The sequence below is a fragment of the Crocuta crocuta genome, unplaced genomic scaffold, assembly GCF_008692635.1.
Source record: "Crocuta crocuta isolate KB4526 unplaced genomic scaffold, BGI_CrCroc_1.0 scaffold351, whole genome shotgun sequence".
Classification (NCBI taxonomy): Eukaryota; Metazoa; Chordata; class Mammalia; order Carnivora; family Hyaenidae; genus Crocuta; species Crocuta crocuta.
The window spans coordinates 1,062,404-1,074,442 of NW_027530853.1; the positions used below are offsets into that span (position 1 = coordinate 1,062,404).

The window sequence follows — 12,039 nt, forward strand, 5'->3', positions numbered from 1 at the left end:
GGGGGGGGGGGGGGGGGGACTCTTCTTGTCCTGACATATCCCCAGGGCAGTATCAGTGAAGTCTGGTAATCAATGTGGGCAAATGTTCCTTCTTCCTCAGAAGCAATGCAATAAACTCCACGAATTATCAGGGCTCTTCCCTGCTCAGCTAATTGTTAGCTCCAGGGAACCCGCACAAACTACATCAGGTAACCGCTTTTCTTCCAGAAGCACTGCCCCCCGGAGGGCGCGTACCTGAGCCCGGGAGTGCCAGGGACAGGGTTCCTAGGCCGCGGGTGTCAACACCTGCAGGTGGGCGCCCCGGGGGCTTGGGGGTTGGGGGTGGCACCTCGAGAAGGTCTGGGGCGTCGGCTCCGTGCATTCCCGGCTCAGCGGCTGAGCCAGCAGGGCAGCGGCAGGGAGCGTGTCCGGAGTCTGCGCAGAGGCTGTGCCCAGGACGCTGCCTGGAGCAGGCTGGCGCTGGGTCTGCAGACGGGGGTGCGCCTGGGGCCGGGCTTTGGGTGAGGGGGCCGGGGGCAGGTCCTCGACTACGTTTCAGGGGACGCCCGCCTCCCTCATTTTCTGTCTCCATGACTAAATCAGACAGCTACAAGCCTTTGAAGAGGAGGCCTCCCGCCGGAAGCACGTGACCCTGAGGCTGCAGCTGATTGGATCAGGGTGGCCATGTGACCCAAGCGGGGCCAATCGGCTGATGGGACCGTGCCCTGGCTTTGCCGAAGACGCGGCCTTGTAGAAGAGATAACGGCAAAGGGGTGGCCCAGCGTCGTTTTCTGCACCTCTGTGACTGCCACCATCCCCCCCCCCCCCTCCCCCCATCGTTCTTGCACGGCGTGATGTGCCTTGTACATTCGTTGTCCTAACTCCCTGTCCTGCTCCGGTCTGATTGGGAGGGAATCGAAGAGCTGTCTCTGCCCTGCCCTGCTGCCAAACCCTTAGCTAGCCATCCCCTGCCCCCAGCCAAAGCCTCTGTTGCTCCAGGTTAGGCCTGCGATCCGGTCTGGAGACCTGATGGTCCCATGCCCTACGATGTTAAAGCCTGCCCCCTCCGGCCTGGTCCCAGGAACAGGGTGCAGGCCGTGCGAGCCTGGGGACCAAGGCACACCCACACTCTACCTGGAGGCTCTCACCTTCCTGCCTCAAGTCTGTGCCTGCGTGGAGATGCCACCTGTCTGGGTCATCACCTGTCTTGTTCCCCCACACAGAGGCCATAGGTTTAGGGAGGGCAAAGGTTAAGGGCCGGGCTGCTGGAATCAACACAGCCCTGTATTTGAGTCTGGATACACTGTTTACTAGTTGTATATATGTGGGTATGTGCCCAAACCTCTCTGAGCCTCAGTTTCCTCATCTGTGCAATGGGGGTCCTGTGAACTTGTGTGTGTGTATATATATATATGTATATATGGTGTCCAGGACTGTGCCTGACACACAGCAGGTGCCTAACAAATGTGAACTGTTTTCTTCTCTTGCTTCGGTCTGAAGGGAGAAGAGTTAGGATCTTATCAGTGCATTGACCCTACCTTCCAGAGCACACAGGGATTAAGCAGACCCCAGAGTAGCCTGGCCTAGGTTTCCCTGGAGAAGTAAAGATGCCTGCATCCACTCTGGTGACAGAACAGTGCAGGGGGTGGGGAGGGGGGAAGGATGGGTCACTCTGTGGCACCCAGGGTAGCCAGTGCACGTGGCAGCCACCTTCCTTCCTCCTTGGGCAGCCCCAGCCTGACCTCCATCAGCTCCTGCTCTCTCAGTCTTGTCCATCTTCCACCTGTCACTGGCAGACCTGAGTCAGAGAAGGGACCTGTTCCCCTCCCAGGGAGGGTAGCCATGTATGCCTTACAGAGGCCTTTTGGGATTATATTTGGATAATACTTCTCATCCAGAGGAAATGTTTGCAGATGGCTTACCAAGGAGCCTCCCACGCCAGCCGCTGCCTGCCACTCGACTGCCATTCTGAGCCTGAGCATCATCAATGTGCCCCTCCCCCTCCAGGAGGCAGCTAGCCAGCCCTGCTTGAGAGCCCGGCACCTCTGAAGTCGTGGCTCTGGGTATGAGCCTCCAGTCAGCTAGAGGATGTTTGGCGTAAAACATTTCAGGGATGTGCAGGCCGGTGAACAAGGGGTCCTAGTCAAAATGATGCTGGATTTGGATGCTACCTCCACATTCATTGGCTGTGACCCTGGGAGACGGCTGCATGTCTCTGAGCCTCTCTTTCCCAGTGTGTCTCTCACAGTGCATTGTGATGATTCAGGGTGATGCGATGCTCATAAACTCCTGCTAAGGCTTCAAGACACAGCAGCCACACATTCTTGATTGTGGCATGTCTCTGTGCAGGAAGGGAGACTCTTGGGCAGAGGGCCATGAAAGAAAGCAGTTTGGGGTGAGATTAGGTACATGGACTCTAGGAGGCACCTGCCTGGGTTCAAGCCTCAGATCTAAACTTACCAGTTGTCTAACTGTGGGCAGGTAATTGGCCTGCTTTGGGTCTCAGTTTCCCTATCTATTTATTAAGGATAACAACAGCATCCACCTCATAGAGCTGATAGGTTTAAATGAGAGAACAGATATAAAAGCTCTCAGTACAGTGCTTGGCACATAGCAAGTGCTCCAAGTGCATTCACTATTATTATTAAGGGCCCATATTTGTACTCAATAGTAGACCCACGTTCCACATGTACTTACCTGCACATGCTGGTGTGGTTCTGTGGGCTATCCAGGCTATCCGGTCAGTCTACCTGCTCGACTCAGGGATTCTACAAAGTGAGGATCAACTGACCAGATCCATACTGAATGAGAGATCCACCAAGCCAAATGAGAAAAGTCTCCCTTGAGTTCCTTAAGTGTTGAGACTTAGACACCTTATTCTCTTTCCATTTGCCCTCCTCCTACAATAGTTGGCTTGTTCCTTGCTGGCTTTGTCTTCTCGTTGGCCCCAGCCAAGGGGGTTCCNCCCTTAAGTGTTGAGACTTAGACACCTTATTCTCTTTCCATCTGCCCTCCTACAATAGTTGGCTTGTTCCTTGCTGGCTTTGTCTTCTCGTTGGCCCCAGCCAAGGGGGTTCCTGGACTCCCCACAGAGGTGAACCACATGGACTTAAGAGTCAAACCAACCTGAGTCTGAGCCCTGGCTCTGCCACTCATTGCTGTGTGGCCTTGGAAAAATTAATCTCTCTCGCTAGGCTTTTCTGGCGATGATATATCTAAAGCATTACCATCATTATCATTAAAATATGGTCACATGTGACTGAGCAATAGTTCTTGGCATGGGGTAAATGCCAAAGAGCCTAGGCCTGGCTGCTTATGACCCTGCCTTCCCCACCAGTCTGGCTTCCAGGAAATTTCAGATACTTTTCTCTACCACCACCTCCTTTCCTAAGATAATATCCATCCTTCAAATACTGCTTATAAGTGGCCATCAAAGAATCAGCCATGCTGCTCCAGCAACTCACAGCTATTTATTGAGATGTGGGTGTGCGTATGCACATGTGTGCATGTACATGAGTGGTGCATAAGTGAGTGAATGAACTGAAAGAATCTAAGAGTGAATTAATTGGTAAGCAAACGAGTGAATTAGTGACTTAATGAGTCAGCAAGTGAGGGAAGAAGAGTGTGTAAAATTGAGTAGATCATGCTCCTTGCTCCCACAACTAATCTAATAAGCGGTGGCATAAATTTTTCATCTTTATTAACACAAGCAGAGGTTAAGAATAGCACAGGAAATGTTACAGGCCATCAGCTGGATGAGAAAGATACTGTATTCTTTCCTATTGCTGCTTTAACAAATTACTACAAATTTAGTGGCCTGAAACAACACAGATTGTCTTACAATTCTGGGGCTTGGGAGTCCAAAATGGGTGTTGCTGGGCCAAGATCAAGGTGTCTAGAGGGCTGTGCTCTCTAGAGGTCTAGGGGAGGATCTGTTTGTTAACCTCCCCCAACTTCTCATGGCCACCTCGTTTCCTGGCTGGTGATCTCTTTCTCCATCTTCAAACCTGGCAGTGCCACATCTATTAATCACACTCTGACACCACATCTCCATCTCGCATGTTGACACTCCTGCCTTCCTCTCACAGCGACCCACAATGATCACATAAAGTCCACCCAGATAGCCCAGGATAATCCACCCAGCTCAAATCCTTAACATAATCACATCTGCAAAGTTTCTTTTGCCATGGAAGGTAGGTAACACGGTCATGGGTTTCTGGGTTTCAGATGTGGAGATCTCTGTGGAGCCATTATTCTACCTACCACAGATACCTTCTTCAGAGGGCATGTGCAGTCACTGATTCCCACCCCACCAAAAGAGGGGCAGGAGGGGGATGGAAGAAGCATCAAAGCATTTACCAGATGCCCAAGCCAGGTACTTTTGCTCTTTTTCTTGTGGCCTGAGCACTGGGATTTTGGGAACCTCCTCAGATGGTTCCAGCACTCCCCCAAATTTGGGGAACACTGTTACAGAAGATATGCCAAGATCCCATGCCGCTACTATTGAGGGTCAAATCTGCCCTGAGATTTCTGGAGAAGGGTCAAGGTATTTCAACTCTGGGTGTACATTACTGTCAGCTGGGGAGATTTTTGAAAGACTTTTTACTTTGAAGTAAGAAGAGAGTTGCAAAGATAGTACAGAAATTTCCTGTAGACCCATCACCCAGCTTCCTCTAACATTAGCATCTTACATAACCATGATACATGTATCCAGACTGAGAAATCAACATTGGTACAGTACAGTTAGCCCAATGGAAGACTTTGTTCAGATTTCCCCAGTCTTTCCACTAATGCCTTTTCTCTGGGTCCAACATCCTGTCCAGCATCTCCCATAGCACTGAGACATTGAATCTACTTAGTCTCTAATCTGTGTCAGTTTCTCAGGCTTTCTTTGCTTTCTCAAGACCTTGATACTTTTGAAGAGTACTGGTCAAGTATTTTGTAGAATATCCCTTCATTTGGGTTTGTCTAACATTTTCTCATGATTTGACCAGGGGTTATGGAATTGGGGGAAGAATACCATTATTGATTAAGGTCATATCTGACAATTCTCTCCACTGGAAAGATACAATTTGAGCTTTTCCACACTTTATTCATTAGAAGTGAGTCCCTACATCCAGCCCACACAGTAGGGGGAGTGCTGGCTATGTTATTCCCATCACTTGTTAATTACTCCACACTGCTTTGTTACCACCTCCTTGCTCTTTATTGATAAGGTTGTAACAAGCTAGACCCTGCTAGTAAGTGGCAAAGCTATAATTTGAACTCATGTCTGCCAGGCTCTAGAGGTCGTGTTCTCTTCACTTTGTTATCATTCATTGCTAAGTCAAGAGGATCTCACAGTCTCCAAGGTGGGTGTTCTAGATAGTGTTCTTCAAATCAGTTCACAGTAGGTCATGAGATCAGTCTGCAGTTTGCACTTTAACAAAATAGAGACTATAACAGGATAGAAAAGAGTACATCACAAACATAATAAGTATAGTTTCATAAAGCCTTTGTTTCTGTAAACTCTGTGTTTAGAGACCTTTATCTTTATAGTGGGGATAAAAATAGCACCTCCTGCAACACACACACACAAGCACGGTTGTTATAAAGATTAAATGAATTGATAGAGGTAAAGTGCTTAGAGACTGGCACACATTAAGCGTTATATGAAGTATGCATGTGCACAAATGGATCACGATGTAAAATGTATTTCTTATTGTAAATGGCAATTAACAAGTTAGAAAACACTGAACTCATATCTCTAGACTGGCGTCAGCAGATTTATGACCTCCAGCCTACTGCTTGTTTTCGTAAAGTTTTATCAGGGGCATAGCCACACTCATTGGTGTATATATTGTCTATGGCTACTTTTGAGCTACAATGGTAGAGGTGAGTACTTCCAATAGAAACTATGTGGCCCACAAAGCTGAAAATATTTACAATCATGTTCTCCAGACCAATACCCCTGCCTAGAGGTCATCTCATAATACAGAGGATATTAGATGCCTCTATGGAGGCCATCTGGCTCTCTTCTGCTACTGCCCAGGCAGGCACATTTGCCCCTGCAGACCATTCTAGGCTGTGTGACTACTGGGTACTTGGGCCTTGAGAAGCTCAACACCCTCGACACTGGACTGATGCCCACATGTGCTTTATTTATCCGCCTCCATGGCTGTTCATGGTGGAAAGCTAGAAACACGGTATATCGGTCAGGGTCCCAGCAGGAAACAGATGGCCACTCAGATTAGAAGAATTTGAGGAGTGTTCAATAAAGAAGCTCTTTACCAAGGGAAGGACAAGGTGTAGGAAAGCCACAAGGTATAGCAGAGTCCTCAGAGGCTAGTAAAAGCAGAGCTCTTACCCCCGTCGGCAGGAAAGCACAAGTAGAGGGAGCAATTCCTGAACCTGGAAGGAGTCAGTCATTTGGAAAAGACTCTTAATTAGAGCCAAGACCTTCATTCCAGGGTCAGAGAAGCCAGCACCAGATGACCCTGTGAGGAGGAGCCAGAATAAATGTCCTGACATCACCTTCCTCTCTCCCTGATCTACTGTTGGGGTCCCCATTGGCCAAACTGAAATGGAAGCCAGATGGCATGAGACTCATTGATGTGGTCCCAGGACAAAAGAGCAGGGTGGAAAAAGTTGGAAAGTTTCAGCTACCAGCACACATAGCATTGACTTAGAAAGCCAGGCATATTAACTGTGTTTAAGGTCCTCCAGACAATGCCCCCACTTCACCTCTCCAAGTTGAGAGTGTGGCCCAAAGACCAAAGGGTGGCCACAGCTTTTCCCTTTCACTACCTTGTCTTCCTAGATCTGTTAGGCTCCAGATGATTATCATGGAGTTAATCCTTCTGGATCTTTTCATCATGAGAAGGGTAGAAGGTCATCATGAATAGAGGCACAGATGAGCCACTGGGGTTTTTGTGAGACTGAGCAGTCTGATTAATATCTATAGATGTTAGCCAAGTCCTTCCATCTCAGAGAGGAGCTGTGTCCCATTTCCCTTGGTAGCCCAGCTCAAATCCAACAAACAGGTGAGCCAACCTGCGGCGGCTCTTGGAAAAAAGAACTGGAGCACAGAAAGCTAATTAGTCTGAGAAATGTTCTCATTGGCCAGACCTCTCTGCTCTCACCACTAGCACAGACTTCCTTGGCTGGCATCTGATGTTTTACAGGCCACTAAATACAGCCCTAAAACTAAAGCATGGCACCCAGAGGGTCTTTCGTGACCAGTCCAAAACACCCATTTTACAGATACAAAATCATTGGCTTACAGAAAAGAGGTGGCTATTCAGTAGCTAAGCTGCCTTGTGGCAGAGCTGGGGATAAAATTCAGAACTAGAGACTCATTAATTTTCACATTTCTTTTACAGCAGACATTGAAGTCAGTCCTGAAGCCCTGGCGATGGACCGAAAGCCCTGGAAGTGTGGTCTAGTCTTAGGCAGCTTACTTGTCAGGCTCAGTAGCCGAGGCCGCACATCAGAACCATCAGCCGCAGAGGCACCAGCATATGAAGCACGGGCTTGAGTCACGCAAATCATCCCAAATTCAGCTATTTTGCCCTAATTTTTGTGTTAATGAGGCTCCATTTTCTAGCCCTATCAATTTGCCGCTATCATAAACCACCAAGTTGTATTAATCCCAGCACCTTACAAGCAAGGACTTCAAAGTGTTCAAAGGTCAAACTTCTGTTGTTTTTCCTTCTTCCTTCATCTGGAAGAGGGGTAGAATGTTTGCAACTGCTTTCACAACAAATCAGAAGCCAACTAGTTTGAGTGTAGCCATTAGAGTGCTGTGCTCCAACCCCGAGAGACAGGGACCCTTGAGATAAGAGCAGGGAGGCCTCCTCATAAGCCAAGGATTCGACCCCATTTTCATGGACTCAAGTGTAATTAGTAAAACCTCAAGGTTCTCCTCCCTCCACCCACCTCACCCCCCAGTTCTTCAGAGCGATGAAGAATTTAGATGTAGAGCCCAAATGCTCAGGTTTTAAATTAGACAACTTTGTCCTGACAGGAACCGAGTCACGGCTGTCATACCTGATTATTTTTAGAGTCACTACTAAACTCTTTGAATGGTGTAAGCTGCCACCATTCAAGGCAAACAGAAAGACTTCACATTTTATCATGACAGCTCGGAGCCATCCACCTCCTCGTGTTCATTATTTCCGTCCTGACTTTGGAAGGGATCATGTGGCATCTTGACAATCTTATGGTGAGGAAGGCAGACCCCATGGCTCATTACTACATCTGAGAGCCTGAAAGCTCCCATAGCTGAGCAAAGCCCATGGCCTCCAGGAAGCCAAGGAGAAATATTCTAGAGGAAGTGGTTGCTCCCTAGCCTTGTCTTGGGGAATCGTTATTGCTCATCAGAAGCAGAGCTGGACCCTCAAGTAGCCAGCCAATAAGAGTAGCTGTATGCAAATACCACAGGCTGGTGAATGATGTCACAGTCCCCTGCTCTGACTCAATAATGCCACCACCACTGAAAAGGCTGACTCCTGACTGTAGCTCTTACAGAGAGAAAAATTCACCGCAAGCAGAGCACCTTCTAGATTGCTCCTGGAGTGTGGAGACAGAAGTCTCTGCTGTCCAAGTTACTGAATCCAGAAAAAGATGACCTTATGAACATGGGAAAAGAAATGCAGCTAAGGCCCAAGGCGAATGTCTCTTCTTACATCCACTTTTTGCTGAATTACAGGAACAAGTTCAAGGAGCAGCAGCCAAATATCTACCTTGGCTTTAAAGAGTTCTCTAGAAAGTGTTCGGAAAAATGGAGGTCCATCTCAAAGCATGAAAAGGCCAAATATGAAGCCCTGGCCAAGCTTGACAAAGCCCGATACCAGGAAGAGATGATGAATTATGTTGGCAAGAGGAAGAAGCGGAGAAAGCGGGACCCCTATGCACCCAGACGGCCCCCATCATCTTTCTTGCTCTTCTGCCAAGACCACTATGCCCAGCTGAAGAGGGAGAATCCGAACTGGTCAGTAGTGCAGGTGGCAAAGGCCTCAGGGAAGATGTGGTCTGCAACAACAGGGGCTGAAAAGCAACCATATGAGCAAAGAGCAGCTCTCCTGAGAGCCAAATACCATGAGGACCTGGAAATCTACCGGAAACAACGTAATGCCCGCAAGCGCCACCAAGGGTCAGCTAGGAATCAGCAAAGAGGGAAAAAGTCGGACAAGGCTGGTGGATCCAATTAAAAATAAAATGCCATTCAACTGTATTGCCTGTCACCAGTCTCCTTTGTGACATTAGAGCGGCCATGTCTGCTGATGCTTTGAGGAAGTGAGTGGGGTGGTAGTTGAGGTTGGGGTTTGAAAGCTGATCCTGGGGAGGACTGGCTTTGAGACAGGTGGCAAAGGTGTCCACAGAGAAGCCCGTAGTTCAGTACCTACCAGGCTTGGCTTGGGCAGGTCAGATGGGAGTCTCCAGGTACAAGTGGAAGTCATGGAAGTAAAGGCATCCTGGTAGCAAGTAGTTAATCTAGGGCAGAAGACCCTCCTTGTGGTCAGGTGTGTGAGTGCCAGTCCTGCCATCCGCTTCAGCAGGAGGGCCAGAGGCCTGGAGTTCAAGTTGGGCTCCCAATTTAGGCCTAGCAGGGGTTGAGAAACTAGAGTTTAGGTGGGCCTTGGGGGGCTCGGTTTCTCCAGTAATTCTAGAACTGCTCCTCCAGGAAGTCTTAGGTATCATTAGCCAAGAGGAGACTCCAGTGGTGATCCTTACTCTAGTGGGGATGCTCAGGACTGATTTTATAAAAACAGGTATCTGATGCTGCCCAAGTCCTATGACTTGGAGAAAACTCTGTCACAACTTTGGTGGGCATCTACCCCCTCATTTTTTTCTGTGCTTATAGAAGCATAACACATGGAGTGGACATTTGTTGCCTTTATGACCACCCTTCTCCTCTTGTTCATGGCACCCGCCACCATCCAAGGATTGATCAGATGAAGTTCTCCATCATGCTGATTGGTTCAGTCACAGGCATGTGACCCACGCTGGTCCAATTAGAGTGGACTGCAGAGCTTTTGCAAGGGGTCCTATGGGAGAGTGTAGCCCGGAGGCTGTTGTAAGCCATTTGCCTCATTCTTGGGCACAAATGTTAGTCGCTATGGCATCAGGGTGGAGTCTTGGGCTTTTCACTGAAGATGAACCCACATATTTCATTTTTTTGTCTAAGTTAGTTTGAATTAGGTTTTCTGCCACTTAAACTAAGTCAAAACTGGTAACACAAATCGGATTGTTTTGTATCTATGCTGTAACTACTCTTCAGGCAACAACATACTATGGGCAACATTTCCTATCAATATAGATTGATATGAACTATTTTGAAATGGCTCTTGGCTTCCTGACATCAAAAAGACTGGGCCAAATTGCAAAATTGCTTTTTTGGGTTTTTTTTGTCACCAGGTTATGCACGCAACAGACTTTCCTAAGTCCATCTCCACTCCTATTCATTATGCACTTACACTTCATACTGTACTGCTATTTGTACCCTCAAAACAAAAGTAAAAATACTTACTTTGAAAAGTCTTATAGGACTGGATGAGCCTTTAGGGAACAGAAGGTAATATAGTGGAGTGATTTTGAAATTCAATGTCTGGAATCAGGCCATTAAGGGGAGACTCACATGTGGCAGATCCTGTGCTGGGTACAGGGAGGCCCTGCATAGACTACTGTTAGGTTTTGCCTTGAAAGAACTTTCCTTCTGATGAGAGAGATGAATGTGTGCATAAGTGAAGACTATACAAAGTGTCAGGGGGGCAGGAGCGGGTACCCCCTACCAAGGCGACCTTTGAAGGCTTCAGAGAGGAAGTGGTTTTATCCTACTTGGCAACCTTGTACTGGTGTTGGCCAGAGTCGTTTCCTATTCCCTGTTCCCTATAGCTGTTGTTCCAACTTGGCTCTGCTTCCCCTCCAACCCAACCTCCACTCTCTCAGGAGATGTCCTCATTTTCTGTTTCATTGAGAGAGCAGAGATCATCAAACCTAAGTGCTCTGTTTTCTTCTTTCTCAACATGTGATCCACACCCATTCCTTCCTCCTGGTCTCGAGTCTCACAGGGAGCTGTAACACACTTGCTACCCATTTCCCCTGCCTGCCTGGGGCCCTTGCTCCTCACTGTAAAGATGCAAATCCTTCAGCCTCTAAGCTTGCACAGATTGGCTGGGTGCTGTGTTATGAATGGTTCTGATCTTAATATCTACAGGACCTTGCACAAGTTCTCTTTTCTCTGAGTCTTCCCGCATGCAATAAGGATGACGCCCAACTTGCAGGTTGCTTTAGTGAATAAATGATGTAACATATACAAGAGCATTGGCACAGTCATTAACACATAATAGGTATTGTGGTGGGCATCCTCTAGCGTGGCTGTCTCCTGATCCTACCTGCTGGTGTCCATACCCAGGTATGATCCCTTCTCATTAAATATGGGCAGAACTTGTAACTTGCTTCTAATCAATAGAATGAAGGAAAAGAAATAAGATGTGACCTCTGTGATTATGAAATGATACATAAAACTCCATCTTACTACTTGATTTGCTCTAGAGATTCTCTTTGCTGGCTTGGTGAAGAGGCCATGCTGGGGAAAACCCACATGGCAAAGAACTGTGATAAGTGTCTAGGAGTTGAGGGTGGCCTCAGACAAACAGCCAAATGAAAACTAAAGCCCAGTCTTACGACCATGAGGAACTGAATGTTGCAGCAACCACATAACCAAGGAAATGGGCCCCTTCCCCAGTTGAGCCTCCAGATGAGAACACAGCCATGGCACTGACACCTTGATTGCAGCCTTGTGAGGTCTCACAGCCAATCTGAGCTGTTATTGGATTCCTGACCCACAGAAACCATGAGACAATGTGTATTGTTTTAAGCCAGTTAAGTATACGGTAATTTGTCACATGGCAATGGATAACCAATACAGTACTCAATAAATGCCAGATTCCTTGTAATTCTGTAAGAGGCTGTCTTTAGCCTTATGTCTCCCTCTAGCCTCTACTTTATCTGTTTAGTTTCCTTCCCTTTATAACTTCCTGAAGGTGGAAAAGACACCCTCCCCACCCCCCCACCTCC

The 12,039-nt window shown here is 47.8% G+C and overlaps 2 protein-coding genes across 2 annotated transcripts in view; one reads left to right on the forward strand and one right to left on the reverse strand.

The window, feature by feature from the left end:
• CSMD2 (CUB and Sushi multiple domains 2) overlaps positions 1-12,039 on the reverse strand; it is a 543,202-nt gene that overhangs the window by 329,758 nt on the left and 201,405 nt on the right.
• Positions 8,466-9,193, forward strand: HMGB4 (high mobility group box 4). The gene has a single exon (XM_077769470.1). The coding sequence runs from the start codon at positions 8,592-8,594 to the stop codon at positions 9,168-9,170; it is 579 nt and encodes a 192-aa protein (XP_077625596.1). The 5' UTR covers positions 8,466-8,591; the 3' UTR covers positions 9,171-9,193.

What these genes read in the sequence shown, in the direction of transcription:
- HMGB4 (XM_077769470.1), top strand. Translation starts at nt 8,592, where the DNA reads ATGAACATGGGAAAAGAAATGCAGCTAAGGCCCAAGGCGAATGTCTCT.